Consider the following 24655-nt stretch of genomic DNA (forward strand, 5'->3'; position numbering starts at 1 on the left):
CTCACTGCTCCCCGAGCGCCGCTGTTGATGCAGGCAGCTCACTGCGCCGGGATTAGTGTGTGCTTCACCTCACTGTGTGTGTGCTGTGTCTGTTTCACTAATTCACGGATTGGGATAAATGCAGAGACCAAATTTCCATCACGGGATCAAAAGAGTATATATACTTATACTTATTTATCAAACATACGAGCAGGACACGGGTGTCCTCTCATTCTCCTTCATGCAGCAAATCTAACTTGAATGTTACCTTGAACCTATAGGCTACTTAGAGTGCGCACGAGAGAGAGAGAATTCCAGGGCTGGTCTTGTAATTGTTTGCATTTCCTATTTGGTATAAGAAAGTTATAAGGAAATCATAAAGGCAACAAAGACAAGTGGCAGTGGTTGTTCGTCATTTACAACTTCAGGTTGGTTATCAGCCTGCCCTGCACTCATTGGCTATATTATATGCATCTTTGCTATTTAAAACGCCACTCGGCTAGATGGTATGGCTAGTTCGCCCCACGTGGAGATTTTGTTCATGTGCGTGGGTGTCGTTCACACATAATGTCCACATTTAAGCGTCATGTCTGAATCACCCTGAAGGGTCTGACATCCGCTTGATAAAGATTCACATATAGTCCAGAGGACATGTCTGAAAACAGTTAATGTAACTGTCAGGAACACAAATTACAATACAAATGTTGAATTCACATGATGAACACCCCACTTCTGTTTGGCCCAGCTACATAAATAAGCATTGTAATGTATGCCCCTTGGCATCATCTAGGACAAGGGTTCCCAAACTTTTCCACGACAAGGCCCCCCAAATACCACTAGGTTCTGGCCAAGGACCCCCTTGATGTGTTATTAAACCCATTGACAATTCTACGGCAAATGTAAAAATACATTAAGCTAATCCTAATAATTATTTTAGCCACAAGCACTTCGCGATGGAGCATACAGTGTGTAAAAATTGTATTTGGGGCTTTCTGCTATATGAGAGCTATCACTCTACTATTATTCCCAGTCATTATCATGGGAAATATAATGTTCAGATATGCGTCACATTATTATAATGGCATTGTATAACAACCCTGATTGTAATAGGTATATTTAAACATTTTTAAATATGTTTATTTGTTGCTTTTATTTTTCCTTCCAACTTGCTGAGGCCCCCCTGGCACCCCCTCGCGGCCCCCCAGGGGGCCCCGGCCCCCACTTTGAAAACCACTGATCTAGGATGACACTGAATTCATATTTTGTATATTTTGCTGTCAGTTCACCCAGTCACACTACTACAATGCTACTGTAGAATGTATTATCATGTTCTTATATTTCTTCTTCATTTTATCACCCTCTTCTTATTTATAGCACGTCTGTTTGTGTATATATGATCAATAATGATCATGCAAAACAGAAATAATAATAAAGTAAAGTTGCTACTCATTACTCAATTACTATATTACATCAAAACATTACAGGACCTAGGGAAAAATGTAAAAATAAAACCAAATTAGAAAACATCTCCTGGAAAGATTTTAGACAAAGATCATAAAATAAAGAATGTGAGTCTAATTGAGAAACCCAAAGAGAGAGCTGAAGTCAGAGCAGCAAAGTCTTCTTTTGTTATACTGCTGTTATTAAGCCTGTAGAGGTCAGGAAGAGGGGTGTGTTTTATATTTAAATGTGACAGAGAATCAAAAACGGTTTTACCTTGTCTTTATTGAATAACGGTAGTCTACCCGCATTCAAGAACATACGAAAAGAGCTAGACATTCTGAACATCTCCGTTTCATAGAAAATGATCTGAGAGCTGAAGTCAGAGCAGCACAGCCTTCTTTTGTTATACTGCTGTTATTAAGCCTGTAGAGGTCAGAAAGAGGGGTGTGTTTTATATTTAAGATACATACATACATAGATACATATTGGAGCTTTTTGCCTTTATTACAATAGGATAGCGAACAGATAGACAGGAAGCAAATGGGGGAGAGATGTGGTGGGGGGCTTACATTAAAAAAGGTGCTGAGGTCTGACTTTGTGGTGCTCAGAAATGTAATTATTTTAATCTTAATTCATGTGATGAAGGACTTTGAAAGAAGTTTGACAGGTTTGAGTGCTGAGTAAGGTTAACACTAAATATTTGAATATTTAACTAGTAGTAATATATTTTTCATTAACATTATGGCCAACAAATCATAAGCAATTTTGACCTGATCCATGAGAGACTGCTATTATTTCCTTGCCCTCTACATCACAGTCATAGCGATCCTATTTATATAAAAGAACTGTAGGCCTCTTTTTCTACTTACTACTTCAACAACATTGATTGTAACCGTTTAAACTGTAACAGTTCAACTGTTCAAACTGTAGCCTAAAGTTATCTGTAACAGTTAAAAAAAACAAGCAAATAATGCAGAATCTATTTATAGTTCATATTCCGATCGTGCATTAAAACCTTGATATGAGATGGAGCTGTGCGATCATTTTTATATGTTTCTCATTGCATAAAATGTTTAGTACAACATATGTAGTGAAATCTGGTAACATCCTTTAACTTAGGAATGTTAAGATATCCCCTGTACCAGCTGGATGGATGGATCATTGTTGGGGGGAAGTTTCTTGTGATTTTCCATGTGTGTGTGTGTTAAGGGTATAAGAGCTGGCTTCACCCAGACATGTGTGGGATTGTTACTTGACATTTGCTGTGGGTAACAGTCTCCCGGTACCGTGAATAAAGCTGCAGTCTCACACCAGTTGTCTCTATTTATCAAACATACGAGCAGGACACAGGTGTCCTCTCACTCTCCTTCATGCAGCAAATCTAACTTGAACGTTACCTTACCATAAAACATAATTTGGAACCTGTAGGCTACTTAGAGCGCGCACGAGAGAAAGAGAGAGAATTCCAGGGCTGGTCATGTCATTGTTTGCATTTCCTATTTGGTACAAGAAAGTTATAAGGAAATCATAAGCATAAAAGCTTGAGGAGTATTTAGAAAGAGTGCACAAAGGTAGGGAGAGGTTCAGAGAGATGGTACTTCCCGCTGATATCCCACCTATTGGTGAATTAAGTAGCCAGTGCGATGATAGTCCACCAAGGTGGAAAGAGGTGCAAGAAGTACCGTATTTTCCGGACTATGTCGCTCCTGAGTATAAGTGGCATCAGTCAAAAAATGCGTCATGAACAGGAAAAAAGACTATGTAACTGGATTATTGAGGCCAAAAAGATTAATGTTAATGAAGACTAAGGAGTGAAGGCAGCCAGGAGGAGGGCAGGAAGGTAATTGCAAAGCAAAAGATTCACTGAAAGAAAATGCCATGTGGTACACCAAAATGAATCTAAAATGTGGAGAATACAATGCAATCAAGCATTTTGGGTGATGTGGAGTCACAAGCTGGCACCAGATTAAATGCCCACAAGAGAAAAAGATGCAGTGCGCGTGCACAGGACCACTTTGGGGGTGCCTCTCTCTTGTTGCGCGCTCTCTCTCTCTCTCTCTCTCTCTCTCTCTCTCTCTCTCAGCAGGATTTGTCACCGCTTAAGTCAAATTATAGCCTAGGTGCTTCTACATCAACTGCTATCGACAGGAAAGGAAAACAAACGTTTAGCGATCAGGAACCGTCAGGAATTTTGCAAACACAGAAACATGACAGCCTATAACGCGGGAGAACATGGATGTGTTCTCCATTTGAGGAACGTTATAATCAATTGCGGGCGTGAACAGACAGCTACAGACACGGAGTGCGTAGTAGGGCTACTTTCACTTTCTGTGCGTATTCATTATGTGAAAGATAATTAGTAGCAAAACAGAGATCAAATATTACATGGCAGTGAGTTTTGTTTTCAAATGTTTTCATGCATGTCTAGATAACAGGTGAGGAATGTTTAGGAGACAGACTATCATAAATCCTCAAATTATGGCTAGGATCTTTTATTTAGGTTGCGCAAAGCACAGCACCTTTATTTGGGCCATGGCTTGTATTCGAGTCTGCTATAGGCCTTTATTTCTTGTGTTTTATTGTGAGACATATGCCTACTTTTCGTTTGGAGCGGTATACCGGTAGGCTATCAAAAGCAGAAGATGTTCAATTTGAGATTTCATTTACGTTTAGCTTGTTTGATTATATTGCTAAATATCGGGACTGAAGACCACTGAAATCTGTGAGGTTCACTATTAAGTTTCATGTATGAAAGAGTGTCGGGATTTCCATCCTCTTATTGCGAGATAAGGCAAACCTGCTGCAAGGGAAACCTTATTCCGTATAGCCAAAGAGGTCTAAGATAGCCTAAATTTAGTTATTTTTAAAATTATGCATGATTTACTTTTTTTATAAAATCCGTAGGCTGATGCCTGGCAGCAACAATTGTGTTAAAAATGTAGGTTAATGCTTCAGCCTCTAGCTCAGAAGGGGGCGGCATGCGACTGGTAGCTTGAGAGCAACCTGTGACTCATGGTGTAGGACAATGACTTTTCATTGGCAACAATATTAAACCAACCAACAATATAAAATATTAAGAAGAGCTCTTTTATGAATTAAATTGAAAGAAAATTATAATGGCTTTTATTTGTCCGAATCTGAGGATTTAGGTATGCACGTATGCATGTGTTTCAGGCATCGTGCAAGCACTAATCTCTGACTGAAAGTGCACAGGACTTGTGCATTTGAGAGCGCTCTCTCGCGGCTGTAGACAGTAAAGTTTCATGTAGGGTTCATGTCAGTTAATATAAATGAACATTTAACTCATTGAATGCCAAGCTGTTTTCGGGAGCTTTGTCCTAGAGTGCTTTTTGTACAGCCACAGCATATTCTGTGTTATAGCTATGAACACGTACAATAGCTCGATTAAAAGGTGAGACTTTAAGCTCTCAGTGGGTGCAAACCGTGTATTTCTACACGCCTCTGTTCCTGAGAAATCCCAAGCTAAACAGTGGCTAGTTTTCATCAAAATCGCTGTTTTTTTCTAGAAATGGAGATATAACCTCTTTCATGAAATATGAAGTATTATGAAATATGAAATATGTTGCCTGTTACTTACTCGTGTAAACATTCTGGGAAGTGATCAGTGAGACCTGGCGAGACTGCCACCTCGTGATAGACCCATGAAAATGGCCTGGTTTTGACCTGACGTGCATGCGTCACTGATTCGACCCAAAGCGGCAACCGAGTTATGATAAAATGTCCAGATAAAATGTCCAGATTGTGCGTTTTCATGAGTTTCACGATCGTCATATATTTCATTTCTATTCATCACAGAGTTCCCAAAATCACATATAAGGTGTATTAGAGTGTCTAGTTTCGTAATTAAAAAAAAAAGCTAAAAAAATTAATATTACGTTTTTGGCACTCAACGCATGGGAAGGAAAAACTTAATATTACGTTTTTGGCACTGAATGAGTTAAAAACATGTTCAATTATATATTTTTTCATACAGTATATAAGTCGCACCTGACTATAAGTCGCAGGACCAGCCAAACTATGAAAAGTTAAGTAGTCCGGAAAATACGGTAATAAAACGTGCAAGGGCCTCTTCAGCCCCGGGACCTAATAGAGTGCCCTAACGGTTGTATAAGAGTGCACCAGATGTTTTAAGATTAAAACAATTAATGAAAACAGTTTGGAAAAAGCAGAGTATTCCCAAGGCTTGGCGAAGGGCTGGGGGAATATTTATTCGCAAAGAAAAGTAAACCCTTCTGCAGGAGAAAAGAGGAAAATGGTAGTGGATGAAATGCATTGACAGGAGGAGACTGTAAGATGTACTAAGGCAGTGTCACAGGCAAAACAAGGGCAGTGTGTGAACTGGGAAGGGGTGGAAAAAAGATGGATTAGATGGAAAGATCTATGGGGCATGGAAGCTGGTAGGATCAGATTTATGTTAGGTGCTACATATGATGTGCTTCCATCACCCAAGAACTTAAGTCAATGGTCATTTGGTGAGGATGATGAATGCACACTTTGTTCATGTGTGGGCAGTCTCCACCATATCCTATCAGGGTGCAAGGTAAGTCTCACCCAGGGGCGGTATACGTGGCGTCACAACAAGGTATTGAAATGTGTGGCAGCGGGAACTGAGGATAAAAGTTGAGAAGTCAATTCATTAGCAGCTAGTAAAGGGGTTAGGCAAATTAACTTTGTACGTCAGGGGGATAAACCTTGTTCCGCGAAGGCCAGGCATAAAACCAGCCAGTTGGAAAATGGAGCGGGCTGGGAAATGAAGGTTGATCTTGGCCAGCAGATGGCGGTACCTCCACATATAGTGAGTACTAAACTAAGACCCGACTTACTTCTATGGTTGGATTCAGAGAAGATAGTTTACTTCATTGAACTTACTGTTCCTTGGGAAAACAGAGTAGAAGAGGCCAATGAGCTGAAGAGAGCGAAATACACTGAAATAGCAGAGGAGGCAGCCAAGCAAGGTTGGAGTGCACGATTAAGGCCTATTGAAATTGGCGCACGAGGGTGTGTGGCCAGATCTGCTAATGGCTTGCTGTCTGAATTGGGCATTTGTGGACGAAGTCTAAGGCAGGTGGTTAGTAACATGTCCTTAGCAGCAGAACGAGCAAGTGAGTGGTTTGGGTAAGAAGTTGTTACCCTTCCTGGGGCGCATGCTAAAGTAAGCTAACTGGCTCATTTGTTTTGTGTTTGTGGCGGACCGTGCTTAGGTCGATGGTGGTTGGTTAGGGTTTTTAGGGTTATGGTTCAGTCCACATCAACGGGATGGACCAACTTAACCAACCTAGACCATGCCTAGGTTGGTTATAAGAGTATTTGGATATTTTATTGTGGTAATATGGTGGCAACATGGGGCGTAAGCTAAGGTAAGCTAACTGACTCATTTGTTTTGTGTTTGTGACAGACTGTGCCTAGGTTGATGGTGGTTGGCTAGGGTTTTTATGGTTATGGTTCAGTCCGCATCAACGGGACGGACCAACCTAGCCAACCTAGACCATGCCTAGGCTGGTTAAGAGTATTTTGTGTATTGGATATTTCAATGTGGTAATATGGTGGCAGCATGGAGGGGAGTGTCTCCAGGACGCTGGTTTCACTGTTAAGCCTTCATGAGGTGTCATGGGCCTAACTTTAACGAAAAATCGGTGAATGAGGGTGCCCACTTGATAACCCCAATGACATGCCACATACTATATACTGCTGTTGGATGGGCCATTTGTCTTGTGTTTGTGACCATTGGTTGGCAGATTTGTGGTTAGCGTGCTTTTTTTTAAGTTAATTTGAGTAGGGGCTTCTAAATGTGTTTTTACCTTGGATTTTGGCACAAGGAATTATAATATATAATCCTGTGTATTAAAATAAAGGCAACAAGGACAACGAGGTTGCGGTGGCTGTTCTCATCATTTACAAGTTCAGGTTGATTATCAGCCTGCCCTGCACTCATTGCCTACAGTTTGGAGCACGGTCAAACTGTGCTGGCCTCTACTTACTTTGCCTTTGTAGAATCGAAATAGTGAGTCTCCAATGATTTGTTCTCCTTACACTAAGCATAACATTAGCCATATTACTATATACATCTTTGCTATTTAGGTGGCTTGGCTAGTTTGCCCCACGCAGAGATTTTGTTCATGTGCCTGGGTGTTGTTCACACATAATGTCCACATGTAAGCATCATGTCTGAATCACCCGAAGGGTCCGACATCCGCTTGACAAAGATTTGCATATAGTGCAGAGGACATGTCTGAAAACCGTTAATGTAACTGTCATGAACACAAATTACAATAAAAATGTTGAATTCACATGATGAATACACTTCTGTTTGGCCCAGCTACATAAATAGGCACTGTAATGTATGCCCCTTGGCATCATCTATGATGACACTGAATTCATATTTTGTATATTTTGCTGTCAGTTCACCCAGTTATACTACTACAATGCTACTGTAGAATGTATTATCATGTTTTTATATTTCTTCTTCCTTTTATCACCCTCTTCTTATTTATAGAATGTCTGTTTGTGTTATAACGAGCAATAATGATCATGCAAAACATAAATAATAATGAAGTTAATTTGCTACTCATTACTCAATTATTATATTACATCAAAACATTATAGGACCTAGGGAAAAATGTAGAAATAAAACCAAATTAGAAAACATCTCAAGGAAACATTATAGACAAAGATCATGAAATATAGAATGTGAGTCTTCTTGAGAAACCCAGAGTATTCCTCATTATTAGGATGCAGTTAAATGGAGAACATGGTGACACTCACGTCAGTTTCTGCAGTCTGCAGTGTGAATCTTCCAGAAGAGCAGAAAGCTGCTTCACTCTTGAGCCTCCTTGTTTCTTCCCATCCAGATCCAGCTCTGTCTGGAGTAAGGGGTTTATTCCTACTGAAGTCAGATACGCAAAGACTTCCTCTGCATCTTTACTCTTCAACAACCTGTAAAGAGAGAGGACAAATGGTCATCACCATTTTATATTTTGCATTCACTCACATGAGTATGTGAGTGAGGTTTTTGTTTGTTAAATTTTCTCAAGTGTCAGTTCAGTTTACGATGCAGATCTCCATACATATAGTAAATTAGTGAGCTGCTTCACTGCTTCACTGCTATGTCTATGGGATAAGGTGGGTAAGTATAAGTATATATACTCTTTTGATCCCGTGAGGGAAATTTGGTCTCTGCATTTATCCAATTCCGTGAATTAGTGAAACACACTCAGCACACAGTGAACACACAGTGAGGTGAAGCACACACTAATCCCGGCGCAGTGAGCTGTCTGCAACAACAGCGGCGCTCGGGGAGCAGTGAGGGGTTAGGTGCCTTGCTCAAGGGCACTTCAGCCGCGCCTACTGGTCGGGGTTCGAACCGGCAACCCTCCGGTTACAAGTCTGAAGCGCTAACCAGTAGGCCATGGCTGCCCGATTATTACCTGAGTTTCTCTAGTTTGTAGACTGGATAATTAATTCAGTGAGCAGCTTCACTCCAGGGTCTCAAGGCATTATACCCCTTACTTACAGTACAAATCTTTTCAGAAGATTTCTCACCTCAGAGTCTGAAGTTTAAATTTTGAATCATTAAGTAAATTATAGAAATCAGTGAGCAGCTCCACTCCAGATTCTCCAGGATTGTTTCCTTTTAGGTCAAGCTCCACCAGATGTGAGGGATTTGATTTCAGAGCTGAGGCCAGAGCTGCATATCCATCTCCTGTTATACTACAGTCTGAAAGTCTAGAGAGAAAAGAAGAGTCTATTTATATTGTCTGTCATTGTTTTTAGCATTTCATGTGAAAATTACTACTCAATCGTCTTCGAATAATGTATCTAATGTTGGTAATTCTAAAGAATAACAATTAAAAAACATTATAAAATCATTCAGAATATGAATAACATTACATAGTCCAAAAATAGTAAGACATTCTTGTCATTTTTGTGTTACATTCCATGTTTCCTCCACCAACAGAGGAGAACAATTACTGGCAACTACATAAGAGGGACATGACACTGTCATAACCCTAACCCTTGACAGAAGCGAGTGACAGAAGCATTATGTTATAAACGTTTATGACTTGTTTATAATGTTTATGACACGTTCATGCCAGTGTCATAACACTCTTATGAAGATGAAGACCCAATTACTTCTTAAACTCTCACAAATATTGATATATCCTGTCGTTCTGAGGTGTTTTGAAATTCACAAACAAAGGTGAATGTTCACAAACTTTTGCAAATAGTTTTATATTGTCTTAAGTTTGTCGCAAACGTCAACACTCGCAAACAGTCTGATGAAGGGTTTCACAAAATGGTTCCAATTTAACAGTTCAAAGGAAACATGTTTTCTGTGAATGTTCACCTCTGGTCACATGATTTGAAGGCATCTCTGTTATAAGATTCCATTCTTTAGTCCTGTAGGATTCTTAAGAGGGACCAGATTATGGGAGGGCACATTCACTATCTCTCACTCACCTCAGTATCTCCAGTTTACAGTGGGGACTCTTCAGCCCATCAGACAGCTGCTTCACTCCAGGATCTCCTAGTAGATTATTGTGACTCAGGTCCAGATGGGTGAGATTAGAAGACTCTGAGCTGAGGATCGTGGCTAGAACTGAACAGTTTTGCTCAGTTAGACCACAATTATTGAGCCTAAAAGGAAAATAGCATGTTAGAGGAGCTCAAATGTATTGTAAAGAGAACACATCACATCATCAGGGATGTAGTAGTAAAATAAGAGGTGGGTAAACTATGAATTCTGTGAGCTGTACTGTGCCATACGGTATCAGAGTTTTAAAAAAGGCATGCAGAACATGTTTGATGATGTTGGAGGATATTGTCCAATGTTTATAGCGATACCAGTGGTATTAAATGGTTCCTACAGTGTACATATTGTGAATGTGGATAATACAGTGTGATGGTGAGGGTGAATAAACTCTTTTGAGAGGTGGATAAACTCTCATAAGAGGTGGATAAACTCTATTTCTGAAATTTCAGAGGTAGAACAGTACGCTGTGTTTGGAAAATAGGCTCCCGCTGGATTTTCATGTAAAAATTGATTTTTTTTGCATATTTTTGTCAGGATCCTCACCTGGATTTTATTTTTTGTCTCCCCCTACCTGTCAATGTGATGACAGTTCTTTGTTTTGTTGATCAAGCCATGTGCTGTCATGTGCCCAGTTCCACGCCCATAACCTTATTTGGGCAACTTCCTGTCTTTGTTCTTTTCCCTCCATTTTGTCTGTTCACTTGTCCCTTATTGTGTCAATCAGTTTGGGTATTTAAACCCTGCCTTTTTTTAGTTTAGTTTGTCGGATCGTCACAGTTTATGCTGTTTGTTCCCTGACTTATTTTGTGAGTAGAAAGACTAACTTTTCTCCAGTTCTGGACCCTGCCTGTTTTTGACCAAGCCCTTTGCCTGTTGTTTTGGATTGTTTGCCTGTGAACTCTGCCTGTCTCTGACCAAGTACTCTGCCTGCCCTGTCTGGATTGTTTGCCTGTACCTGACTGCCTGTCTGCCTATGAACTCTGCCTGTTCCTGGACTGTGTTTTTGCCTGCCGTCTGAATTATTGTTAAATAAATTTGTTCTCTGCGAGTTTGACTGGATCTGCTCTTGATTCCCTGACAATTTTGCTAATATAGAGTCTAAGGACATGGCAGACTTTGGGGTCAGGGGGCACACCAAGATGAACCACCACCCCCCCCCCCCCCCCAGTCTAAGGATGGGTCCATAAATCTATCTATATGGGTACATAAAATATCCTTATGATTATCATTACAGTATCACAATTATTATCTATCATTATTTTGTTATACATGCACTTCGAAGCAGTCAAAGTCTGTGAAAATATGCATATCAGAGGACCGCTTTACTAATGTAAAATATAATTACAGTAGTTTAAGGATAGATAGATAGATAGATAGATACTTTATTGATCCCCAAGGGGAAATTCAAGGTCTCAGTAGCATACAGACATCACACACAACATGCACTTACAGCAGAAATGGTAAATATAAGTATAAACATATACTCCGCGGCTCCGCGGACCAGCAGTCCTTGTAGTTTGAGAAACGCTGATGTAGGCAAGTGGCTATCAACCACTGGAGGTAGGCCTATATTGCCGTTAGGCCTACTTCACGTCATTAAAAACTGCGCAGTAGACAAACGGGCTCTGACCTAACCATAGACAACGCAGCGCATACCGAGAATATTCGACCTGGCAGAACAGATTGCCTGTATTTTCGCGGTAACATGACTAAACAAATATTTAAGACCCATCCAATCTGAATTTAAGACAATTTAATACTTTTTGAGGCCTTATTTTTAGGAAAAGTGATTTAAGACTTTTTAAGACTTTTTAAGGACCCGCGGCCACCCTGTCCATCTTTAGTGTTTTTATCTGTATGTTTTAAAATAAGCGATTATTATTTTTTGACAATTAATTCCACTTTTTGCACACAAAACCCCCAGATAATGTAGAAAGGTTCTTAGTTCTAAAACAATATCCATAGTTTTCAAACTTTGAGTGTCTGAAAAGTGTAAAAACACCCCCACCCTTGTTGCCTATGTCAAAAACGATTTCTTAATCTTTGCTTTTCTTGATGCTTTCCTTGACCTGCATTGTCATTCTATTGTTTACCTGAAGAGAAATTTGTCTTGGAAATAATCTATAATAGTACAGGCAACACAGTACACCGCTAGGTGTCATAGGCATGGGTAGTTGAGTAACAGTAGGCAAATTAACAAACAAAATAATATAAGGTACAAACAAACAGACAAACCACGGATGGCCCTCTCACAGCCTGAACTAATAGAAAAACAAATAACTCAAGGGAAAACATTGCTCAGACACTAAACCATGTGCATTTGCTCTCTTTAAAAGCAACGGGTTATCCACAACCAACAGGCTGGGCGTGCGAGAGAAGCAATGAAGTCTTAGAATTAAGAATAAAGCCATGTTCTTCCAACAACAACAACCACAAACACCCATGCGCCAAACAATTCAAATGACCGGCATTGTTCTCCCAGAGAGGAAGTTACGTATATGATCACCACCCACGGGTGGGCGTGTGCGCCAGCGCTGCAGGTCAGCCTTTCCACATACACACCTGGCTTTAAAGTTCACCGTCCTGGTAGCATATCTATCTACTGCCAAGGCCTGAAGGGAACGGGGAGAATATTTACTTCTGCTACACTGGCAGAGAACTCATGTGAAACAAACTGTGGGAGGTGGAAGGGGTTTGAATGCTGTCCGGCAGTATTATGAGTGGAATGTCGGAGGGATAGAACCGGATCAGGGTTCAGACCCAACTCCTCCAGGGGGTACACGATTGGAAAATCTTCACCTGCTGCTATACTTGCAGCTCACGGGCCAGCTCTGGTTCTTCCAAAGTGTCTGTGCTAAATGGTGCCACTGCCAGGTGGCTGGCGCTGTTTGTGGGGGGTTGGACATCTGGTACGCCCTCCATATGAGCCTAGGGCAGTTGGTCAAGGCTAAAGTTAACACCACATTGGTCACTGTGATACTAAGCACTAGTCCTGGTGTGGACTATGGATACCCTCAACGGGTCTCCAACTGCAGGGTTACCGAGGCCTGGCTCCCTCCCGATACCCCCATGAGGCTGTGGAGCAGCCAGTGCTGGTGGGCTGGATGAATCTTGACCGGTGGGAACAGGTTTAAGCTCGGATCAATGCATGGTCTTAAGGGGGCCCTCTTCCCCATACGGCCTGATCTTATAGTGTGTGCCAATTCCATCCAGACACTCCGCGATTTCATACTTGGTAGACGCCCATGTATCCTGGATTTTGTGGCGACCGTGACAATGGTTCTTGCAAAAGAGTTTACATGTACATTTTCTTCCTTTTCTTCCTTTCTTTTCTTTTTTCTCTGATTGCCTACATTCTGTACAGCGCCATGATACATGTGTAATGTTTTTGCGCTCTATAAGCACAATAAATTAAATTGAATGTACATTACATTTAGCAGACACTTCTTGACCAAAGTCACTTACATACTGTATGTCAGCTATATTACAAGGGATCACATTGTCCCCAGAGCAACTTGGGGTTAAGTGCCTTGCTCAAGGGCATAACAGTGAAAGCCGGGAATTGAACCAACAACTTTCAGGATACTGCACGCTAGCACAGCTCTTTAACCACTACACTAGCACCGCCCACTAGAAAAAGACTAGAGTGCTAGGTGGTAATATGGGTACCGTGTCAGGACCACCAAGCCTACAGTACGATATGCCACAGCCTCTTCTAAGTGTCTCCTAGCACTAGCATAGACAGAAGTCAGGTACTCTTGATGTTGCACAACCCTATCAGTCAGAGAAACCCAGAGTATTCCTCATTATTAGGATGCAGTTAAATGAAGAACATGGTGACACTCACGTCAGTTTCTGCAGTCTGCAGTGTGAATCTTCCAGAAGAGCAGAAAGCTGCTTCACTCTTGAGCCTCCTTGTTTCTTCCCATCCAGATCCAGCTCTGTCTGGAGTAAGGGGTTTATTCCTACTGAAGTCAGATACGCAAAGACTTCCTCTGCATCTTTACTCTTCAACAACCTGTAAAGAGAGAGGACAAATGGTCATCACCATTTTATATTTTGCATTCACTCACATGAGTATGTGAGTGAGGTTTTTGTTTGTTAAATTTTCTCAAGTGTCAGTTCAGTTTACGATGCAGATCTCCATACATATAGTAAATTAGTGAGCTGCTTCACTGCTTCACTGCTATGTCTATGGGATTAAGTATAAGTAAGTATAAGTATATATACTCTTTTGATCCCGTGAGGGAAATTTGGTCTCTGCATTTATCCAATTCCGTGAATTAGTGAAACACACTCAGCACACAGTGAACACACAGTGAGGTGAAGCACACACTAATCCCGGCGCAGTGAGCTGTCTGCAACAACAGCGGCGCTCGGGGAGCAGTGAGGGGTTAGGTGCCTTGCTCAAGGGCACTTCAGCCGCGCCTACTGGTCGGGGTTCGAACCGGCAACCCTCCGGTTACAAGTCTGAAGCGCTAACCAGTAGGCCATGGCTGCCCGATTATTACCTGAGTTTCTCTAGTTTGTAGACTGGATAATTAATTCAGTGAGCAGCTTCCCTCCAGGGTCTCAAGGCATTATACCCCTTACTTACAGTACAAATCTTTTCAGAAGATTTCTCACCTCAGAGTCTGAAGTTTAAATTTTGAATCATTAAGTAAATTATAGAAATCAGTGAGCAGCTCCACTCCAGATTCTCCAGGATTGTTTCCTTTTAGGTCAAGCTCCACCAGATGTGAGGGATTTGATTTCAGAGCTGAGGCCAGAGCTGCATATCCATCTCCTGTTATACTACAGTCTGAAAGTCTAGAGAGAAAAGAAGAGTCTATTTATATTGTCTGTCATTGTTTTTAGCATTTCATGTGAAAATTACTACTCAATCGTCTTCGAATAATGTATCTAATGTTGGTAATTCTAAAGAATAACAATTAAAAAACATTATAAAATCATTCAGAATATGAATAACATTACATAGTCCAAAAATAGTAAGACATTCTTGTCATTTTTGTGTTACATTCCATGTTTCCTCCACCAACAGAGGAGAACAATTACTGGCAACTACATAAGAGGGACATGACACTGTCATAACCCTAACCCTTGACAGAAGCGAGTGACAGAAGCATTATGTTATACACGTTTATGACTTGTTTATAATGTTTATGACACGTTCATGCCAGTGTCATAACACTCTTATGAAGATGAAGACCCAATTACTTCTTAAACTCTCACAAATATTGATATATCCTGTCGTTCTGAGGTGTTTTGAAATTCACAAACAAAGGTGAATGTTCACAAACTTTTGCAAATAGTTTTATATTGTCTTAAGTTTGTCGCAAACGTCAACACTCGCAAACAGTCTGATGAAGGGTTTCACAAAATGGTTCCAATTTAACAGTTCAAAGGAAACATGTTTTCTGTGAATGTTCACCTCTGGTCACATGATTTGAAGGCATCTCTGTTATAAGATTCCATTCTTTAGTCCTGTAGGATTCTTAAGAGGGACCAGATTATGGGAGGGCACATTCACTATCTCTCACTCACCTCAGTATCTCCAGTTTACAGTGGGGACTCTTCAGCCCATCAGACAGCTGCTTCACTCCAGGATCTCCTAGTAGATTATTGTGACTCAGGTCCAGATGGGTGAGATTAGAAGACTCTGAGCTGAGGATCGTGGCTAGAACTGAACAGTTTTGCTCAGTTAGACCACAATTATTGAGCCTAAAAGGAAAATAGCATGTTAGAGGAGCTCAAATGTATTGTAAAGAGAACACATCACATCATCAGGGATGTAGTAGTAAAATAAGAGGTGGGTAAACTATGAATTCTGTGAGCTGTACTGTGCCATACGGTATCAGAGTTTTAAAAAAGGCATGCAGAACATGTTTGATGATGTTGGAGGATATTGTCCAATGTTTATAGCGATACCAGTGGTATTAAATGGTTCCTACAGTGTACATATTGTGAATGTGGATAATACAGTGTGATGGTGAGGGTGAATAAACTCTTTTGAGAGGTGGATAAACTCTCATAAGAGGTGGATAAACTCTATTTCTGAAATTTCAGAGGTAGAACAGTACGCTGTGTTTGGAAAATAGGCTCCCGCTGGATTTTCATGTAAAAATTGATTTTTTTTGCATATTTTTGTCAGGATCCTCACCTGGATTTTATTTTTTGTCTCCCCCTACCTGTCAATGTGATGACAGTTCTTTGTTTTGTTGATCAAGCCATGTGCTGTCATGTGCCCAGTTCCACGCCCATAACCTTATTTGGGCAACTTCCTGTCTTTGTTCTTTTCCCTCCATTTTGTCTGTTCACTTGTCCCTTATTGTGTCAATCAGTTTGGGTATTTAAACCCTGCCTTTTTTTAGTTTAGTTTGTCGGATCGTCACAGTTTATGCTGTTTGTTCCCTGACTTATTTTGTGAGTAGAAAGACTAACTTTTCTCCAGTTCTGGACCCTGCCTGTTTTTGACCAAGCCCTTTGCCTGTTGTTTTGGATTGTTTGCCTGTGAACTCTGCCTGTCTCTGACCAAGTACTCTGCCTGCCCTGTCTGGATTGTTTGCCTGTACCTGACTGCCTGTCTGCCTATGAACTCTGCCTGTTCCTGGACTGTGTTTTTGCCTGCCGTCTGAATTATTGTTAAATAAATTTGTTCTCTGCGAGTTTGACTGGATCTGCTCTTGATTCCCTGACAATTTTGCTAATATAGAGTCTAAGGACATGGCAGACTTTGGGGTCATAGGGCACACCAAGATGAACCACCACCCCCCCCCCCCCCCAGTCTAAGGATGGGTCCATAAATCTATCTATATGGGTACATAAAATATCCTTATGATTATCATTACAGTATCACAATTATTATCTATCATTATTTTGTTATACATGCACTTCGAAGCAGTCAAAGTCTGTGAAAATATGCATATCAGAGGACCGCTTTACTAATGTAAAATATAATTACAGTAGTTTAAGGATAGATAGATAGATAGATAGATACTTTATTGATCCCCAAGGGGAAATTCAAGGTCTCAGTAGCATACAGACATCACACACAACATGCACTTACAGCAGAAATGGTAAATATAAGTATAAACATATACTCCGCGGCTCCGCGGACCAGCAGTCCTTGTAGTTTGAGAAACGCTGATGTAGGCAAGTGGCTATCAACCACTGGAGGTAGGCCTATATTGCCGTTAGGCCTACTTCACGTCATTAAAAACTGCGCAGTAGACAAACGGGCTCTGACCTAACCATAGACAACGCAGCGCATACCGAGAATATTCGACCTGGCAGAACAGATTGCCTGTATTTTCGCGGTAACATGACTAAACAAATATTTAAGACCCATCCAATCTGAATTTAAGACAATTTAATACTTTTTGAGGCCTTATTTTTAGGAAAAGTGATTTAAGACTTTTTAAGACTTTTTAAGGACCCGCGGCCACCCTGTCCATCTTTAGTGTTTTTATCTGTATGTTTTAAAATAAGCGATTATTATTTTTTGACAATTAATTCCACTTTTTGCACACAAAACCCCCAGATAATGTAGAAAGGTTCTTAGTTCTAAAACAATATCCATAGTTTTCAAACTTTGAGTGTCTGAAAAGTGTAAAAACACCCCCACCCTTGTTGCCTATGTCAAAAACGATTTCTTAATCTTTGCTTTTCTTGATGCTTTCCTTGACCTGCATTGTCATTCTATTGTTTACCTGAAGAGAAATTTGTCTTGGAAATAATCTATAATAGTACAGGCAACACAGTACACCGCTAGGTGTCATAGGCATGGGTAGTTGAGTAACAGTAGGCAAATTAACAAACAAAATAATATAAGGTACAAACAAACAGACAAACCACGGATGGCCCTCTCACAGCCTGAACTAATAGAAAAACAAATAACTCAAGGGAAAACATTGCTCAGACACTAAACCATGTGCATTTGCTCTCTTTAAAAGCAACGGGTTATCCACAACCAACAGGCTGGGCGTGCGAGAGAAGCAATGAAGTCTTAGAATTAAGAATAAAGCCATGTTCTTCCAACAACAACAACCACAAACACCCATGCGCCAAACAATTCAAATGACCGGCATTGTTCTCCCAGAGAGGAAGTTACGTATATGATCACCACCCACGGGTGGGCGTGTGCGCCAGCGCTGCAGGTCAGCCTTTCCACATACACACCTGGCTTTAAAGTTCACCGTCCTGGTAGCATATCTATCTACTGCCAAGGCCTGAAGGGAACGGGGAGAATATTTACTTCTGCTACACTGGCAGAGAACTCATGTGAAACAAACTGTGGGAGGTGGAAGGGGTTTGAATGCTGTCCGGCAGTATTATGAGTGGAATGTCGGAGGGATAGAACCGGATCAGGGTTCAGACCCAACTCCTCCAGGGGGTACACGATTGGAAAATCTTCACCTGCTGCTATACTTGCAGCTCACGGGCCAGCTCTGGTTCTTCCAAAGTGTCTGTGCTAAATGGTGCCACTGCCAGGTGGCTGGCGCTGTTTGTGGGGGGTTGGACATCTGGTACGCCCTCCATATGAGCCTAGGGCAGTTGGTCAAGGCTAAAGTTAACACCACATTGGTCACTGTGATACTAAGCACTAGTCCTGGTGTGGACTATGGATACCCTCAACGGGTCTCCAACTGCAGGGTTACCGAGGCCTGGCTCCCTCCCGATACCCCCATGAGGCTGTGGAGCAGCCAGTGCTGGTGGGCTGGATGAATCTTGACCGGTGGGAACAGGTTTAAGCTCGGATCAATGCATGGTCTTAAGGGGGCCCTCTTCCCCATACGGCCTGATCTTATAGTGTGTGCCAATTCCATCCAGACACTCCGCGATTTCATACTTGGTAGACGCCCATGTATCCTGGATTTTGTGGCGACCGTGACAATGGTTCTTGCAAAAGAGTTTACATGTACATTTTCTTCCTTTTCTTCCTTTCTTTTCTTTTTTCTCTGATTGCCTACATTCTGTACAGCGCCATGATACATGTGTAATGTTTTTGCGCTCTATAAGCACAATAAATTAAATTGAATGTACATTACATTTAGCAGACACTTCTTGACCAAAGTCACTTACATACTGTATGTCAGCTATATTACAAGGGATCACATTGTCCCCAGAGCAACTTGGGGTTAAGTGCCTTGCTCAAGGGCATAACAGTGAAAGCCGGGAATTGAACCAACAACTTTCAGGATACTGCACGCTAGCACAGCTCTTTAACCACTACACTAGCACCGCCCACTAGAAAAAGACTAGAGTGCTAGGTGGTAATATGGGTACCGTGTCAGGACCACCAAGCCTACAGTACGATATGCCACAGCCTCTTCTAAGTGTCTCCTAGCACTAGCATAGACAGAAGTCAGGTACTCTTGATGTTGCACAACCCTATCAGTCAGAGAAACCCAGAGTATTCCTCATTATTAGGATGCAGTTAAATGAAGAACATGGTGACACTCACGTCAGTTTCTGCAGTCTGCAGTGTGAATCTTCCAGAAGAGCAGAAAGCTGCTTCACTCTTGAGCCTCCTTGTTTCTTCCCATCCAGATCCAGCTCTGTCTGGAGTAAGGGGTTTATTCCTACTGAAGTCAGATACGCAAAGACTTCCTCTGCATCTTTACTCTTCAACAACCTGTAAAGAGAGAGGACAAATGGTCATCACCATTTTATATTTTGCATTCACTCACATGAGTATGTGAGTGAGGTTTTTGTTTGTTAAATTTTCTCAAGTGTCAGTTCAGTTTACGATGCAGATCTCCATACATATAGTAAATTAGTGAGCTGCTTCACTGCTTCACTGCTATGTCTATGGGATTAAGTATAAGTAAGTATAAGTATATATACTCTTTTGATCCCGTGAGGGAAATTTGGTCTCTGCATTTATCCAATTCCGTGAATTAGTGAAACACACTCAGCACACAGTGAACACACAGTGAGGTGAAGCACACACTAATCCCGGCGCAGTGAGCTGTCTGCAACAACAGCGGCGCTCGGGGAGCAGTGAGGGGTTAGGTGCCTTGCTCAAGGGCACTTCAGCCGCGCCTACTGGTCGGGGTTCGAACCGGCAACCCTCCGGTTACAAGTCTGAAGCGCTAACCAGTAGGCCATGGCTGCCCGATTATTACCTGAGTTTCTCTAGTTTGTAGACTGGATAATTAATTCAGTGAGCAGCTTCCCTCCAGGGTCTCAAGGCATTATACCCCTTACTTACAGTACAAATCTTTTCAGAAGATTTCTCACCTCAGAGTCTGAAGTTTAAATTTTGAATCATTAAGTAAATTATAGAAATCAGTGAGCAGCTCCACTCCAGATTCTCCAGGATTGTTTCCTTTTAGGTCAAGCTCCACCAGATGTGAGGGATTTGATTTCAGAGCTGAGGCCAGAGCTGCATATCCATCTCCTGTTATACTACAGTCTGAAAGTCTAGAGAGAAAAGAAGAGTCTATTTATATTGTCTGTCATTGTTTTTAGCATTTCATGTGAAAATTACTACTCAATCGTCTTCGAATAATGTATCTAATGTTGGTAATTCTAAAGAATAACAATTAAAAAACATTATAAAATCATTCAGAATATGAATAACATTACATAGTCCAAAAATAGTAAGACATTCTTGTCATTTTTGTGTTACATTCCATGTTTCCTCCACCAACAGAGGAGAACAATTACTGGCAACTACATAAGAGGGACATGACACTGTCATAACCCTAACCCTTGACAGAAGCGAGTGACAGAAGCATTATGTTATACACGTTTATGACTTGTTTATAATGTTTATGACACGTTCATGCCAGTGTCATAACACTCTTATGAAGATGAAGACCCAATTACTTCTTAAACTCTCACAAATATTGATATATCCTGTCGTTCTGAGGTGTTTTGAAATTCACAAACAAAGGTGAATGTTCACAAACTTTTGCAAATAGTTTTATATTGTCTTAAGTTTGTCGCAAACGTCAACACTCGCAAACAGTCTGATGAAGGGTTTCACAAAATGGTTCCAATTTAACAGTTCAAAGGAAACATGTTTTCTGTGAATGTTCACCTCTGGTCACATGATTTGAAGGCATCTCTGTTATAAGATTCCATTCTTTAGTCCTGTAGGATTCTTAAGAGGGACCAGATTATGGGAGGGCACATTCACTATCTCTCACTCACCTCAGTATCTCCAGTTTACAGTGGGGACTCTTCAGCCCATCAGACAGCTGCTTCACTCCAGGATCTCCTAGTAGATTATTGTGACTCAGGTCCAGATGGGTGAGATTAGAAGACTCTGAGCTGAGGATCGTGGCTAGAACTGAACAGTTTTGCTCAGTTAGACCACAATTATTGAGCCTAAAAGGAAAATAGCATGTTAGAGGAGCTCAAATGTATTGTAAAGAGAACACATCACATCATCAGGGATGTAGTAGTAAAATAAGAGGTGGGTAAACTATGAATTCTGTGAGCTGTACTGTGCCATACGGTATCAGAGTTTTAAAAAAGGCATGCAGAACATGTTTGATGATGTTGGAGGATATTGTCCAATGTTTATAGCGATACCAGTGGTATTAAATGGTTCCTACAGTGTACATATTGTGAATGTGGATAATACAGTGTGATGGTGAGGGTGAATAAACTCTTTTGAGAGGTGGATAAACTCTCATAAGAGGTGGATAAACTCTATTTCTGAAATTTCAGAGGTAGAACAGTACGCTGTGTTTGGAAAATAGGCTCCCGCTGGATTTTCATGTAAAAATTGATTTTTTTTGCATATTTTTGTCAGGATCCTCACCTGGATTTTATTTTTTGTCTCCCCCTACCTGTCAATGTGATGACAGTTCTTTGTTTTGTTGATCAAGCCATGTGCTGTCATGTGCCCAGTTCCACGCCCATAACCTTATTTGGGCAACTTCCTGTCTTTGTTCTTTTCCCTCCATTTTGTCTGTTCACTTGTCCCTTATTGTGTCAATCAGTTTGGGTATTTAAACCCTGCCTTTTTTTAGTTTAGTTTGTCGGATCGTCACAGTTTATGCTGTTTGTTCCCTGACTTATTTTGTGAGTAGAAAGACTAACTTTTCTCCAGTTCTGGACCCTGCCTGTTTTTGACCAAGCCCTTTGCCTGTTGTTTTGGATTGTTTGCCTGTGAACTCTGCCTGTCTCTGACCAAGTACTCTGCCTGCCCTGTCTGGATTGTTTGCCTGTACCTGACTGCCTGTCTGCCTATGAACTCTGCCTGTTCCTGGACTGTGTTTTTGCCTGCCGTCTGAATTATTGTTAAATAAATTTGTTCTCTGCGAGTTTGACTGGATCTGCTCTTGATTCCCTGACAATTTTGCTAATATAGAGTCTAAGGACATGGCAGACTTTGGGGTCATAGGGCACACCAAGATGAACCACCACCCCCCCCCCCCCCCAGTCTAAGGATGGGTCCATAAATCTATCTATATGGGTACATAAAATATCCTTATGATTATCATTACAGTATCACAATTATTATCTATCATTATTTTGTTATACATGCACTTCGAAGCAGTCAAAGTCTGTGAAAATATGCATATCAGAGGACCGCTTTACTAATGTAAAATATAATTACAGTAGTTTAAGGATAGATAGATAGATAGATAGATACTTTATTGATCCCCAAGGGGAAATTCAAGGTCTCAGTAGCATACAGACATCACACACAACATGCACTTACAGCAGAAATGGTAAATATAAGTATAAACATATACTCCGCGGCTCCGCGGACCAGCAGTCCTTGTAGTTTGAGAAACGCTGATGTAGGCAAGTGGCTATCAACCACTGGAGGTAGGCCTATATTGCCGTTAGGCCTACTTCACGTCATTAAAAACTGCGCAGTAGACAAACGGGCTCTGACCTAACCATAGACAACGCAGCGCATACCGAGAATATTCGACCTGGCAGAACAGATTGCCTGTATTTTCGCGGTAACATGACTAAACAAATATTTAAGACCCATCCAATCTGAATTTAAGACAATTTAATACTTTTTGAGGCCTTATTTTTAGGAAAAGTGATTTAAGACTTTTTAAGACTTTTTAAGGACCCGCGGCCACCCTGTCCATCTTTAGTGTTTTTATCTGTATGTTTTAAAATAAGCGATTATTATTTTTTGACAATTAATTCCACTTTTTGCACACAAAACCCCCAGATAATGTAGAAAGGTTCTTAGTTCTAAAACAATATCCATAGTTTTCAAACTTTGAGTGTCTGAAAAGTGTAAAAACACCCCCACCCTTGTTGCCTATGTCAAAAACGATTTCTTAATCTTTGCTTTTCTTGATGCTTTCCTTGACCTGCATTGTCATTCTATTGTTTACCTGAAGAGAAATTTGTCTTGGAAATAATCTATAATAGTACAGGCAACACAGTACACCGCTAGGTGTCATAGGCATGGGTAGTTGAGTAACAGTAGGCAAATTAACAAACAAAATAATATAAGGTACAAACAAACAGACAAACCACGGATGGCCCTCTCACAGCCTGAACTAATAGAAAAACAAATAACTCAAGGGAAAACATTGCTCAGACACTAAACCATGTGCATTTGCTCTCTTTAAAAGCAACGGGTTATCCACAACCAACAGGCTGGGCGTGCGAGAGAAGCAATGAAGTCTTAGAATTAAGAATAAAGCCATGTTCTTCCAACAACAACAACCACAAACACCCATGCGCCAAACAATTCAAATGACCGGCATTGTTCTCCCAGAGAGGAAGTTACGTATATGATCACCACCCACGGGTGGGCGTGTGCGCCAGCGCTGCAGGTCAGCCTTTCCACATACACACCTGGCTTTAAAGTTCACCGTCCTGGTAGCATATCTATCTACTGCCAAGGCCTGAAGGGAACGGGGAGAATATTTACTTCTGCTACACTGGCAGAGAACTCATGTGAAACAAACTGTGGGAGGTGGAAGGGGTTTGAATGCTGTCCGGCAGTATTATGAGTGGAATGTCGGAGGGATAGAACCGGATCAGGGTTCAGACCCAACTCCTCCAGGGGGTACACGATTGGAAAATCTTCACCTGCTGCTATACTTGCAGCTCACGGGCCAGCTCTGGTTCTTCCAAAGTGTCTGTGCTAAATGGTGCCACTGCCAGGTGGCTGGCGCTGTTTGTGGGGGGTTGGACATCTGGTACGCCCTCCATATGAGCCTAGGGCAGTTGGTCAAGGCTAAAGTTAACACCACATTGGTCACTGTGATACTAAGCACTAGTCCTGGTGTGGACTATGGATACCCTCAACGGGTCTCCAACTGCAGGGTTACCGAGGCCTGGCTCCCTCCCGATACCCCCATGAGGCTGTGGAGCAGCCAGTGCTGGTGGGCTGGATGAATCTTGACCGGTGGGAACAGGTTTAAGCTCGGATCAATGCATGGTCTTAAGGGGGCCCTCTTCCCCATACGGCCTGATCTTATAGTGTGTGCCAATTCCATCCAGACACTCCGCGATTTCATACTTGGTAGACACCCATGTATCCTGGATTTTGTGGCGACCGTGACAATGGTTCTTGCAAAAGAGTTTACATGTACATTTTCTTCCTTTTCTTCCTTTCTTTTCTTTTTTCTCTGATTGCCTACATTCTGTACAGCGCCATGATACATGTGTAATGTTTTTGCGCTCTATAAGCACAATAAATTAAATTGAATGTACATTACATTTAGCAGACACTTCTTG

The 24655-nt window shown here is 41.3% G+C and overlaps 1 protein-coding gene across 1 annotated transcript in view; it reads right to left on the bottom strand.

Annotated features, from left to right (window-relative positions):
• The window catches only part of LOC143132186 (uncharacterized), a 78175-nt gene that overhangs the window by 25693 nt on the left and 27827 nt on the right, over positions 1-24655 (bottom strand). The window contains exons 4-12 of the mRNA XM_076291546.1: positions 21134-21310; positions 20216-20398; positions 19437-19607; positions 15518-15694; positions 14600-14782; positions 13821-13991; positions 9901-10077; positions 8983-9165; positions 8206-8376 (exon numbers count right to left, since the gene is read on the bottom strand). Coding sequence (XP_076147661.1) covers positions 8206-8376; positions 8983-9165; positions 9901-10077; positions 13821-13991; positions 14600-14782; positions 15518-15694; positions 19437-19607; positions 20216-20398; positions 21134-21310 — 1593 coding nt within the window. The remainder of the gene's footprint in view (positions 1-8205; positions 8377-8982; positions 9166-9900; positions 10078-13820; positions 13992-14599; positions 14783-15517; positions 15695-19436; positions 19608-20215; positions 20399-21133; positions 21311-24655) is intronic.

The sequence above is a fragment of the Alosa pseudoharengus genome, unplaced genomic scaffold, assembly GCF_046254945.1.
Source record: "Alosa pseudoharengus isolate Yale_2024_CS ecotype anadromous, Long Island Sound unplaced genomic scaffold, YU_APseudo_1.1 YU_APseudo_1.1_scf_19, whole genome shotgun sequence".
NCBI classification, from domain to species: domain Eukaryota; kingdom Metazoa; phylum Chordata; class Actinopteri; order Clupeiformes; family Clupeidae; genus Alosa; species Alosa pseudoharengus.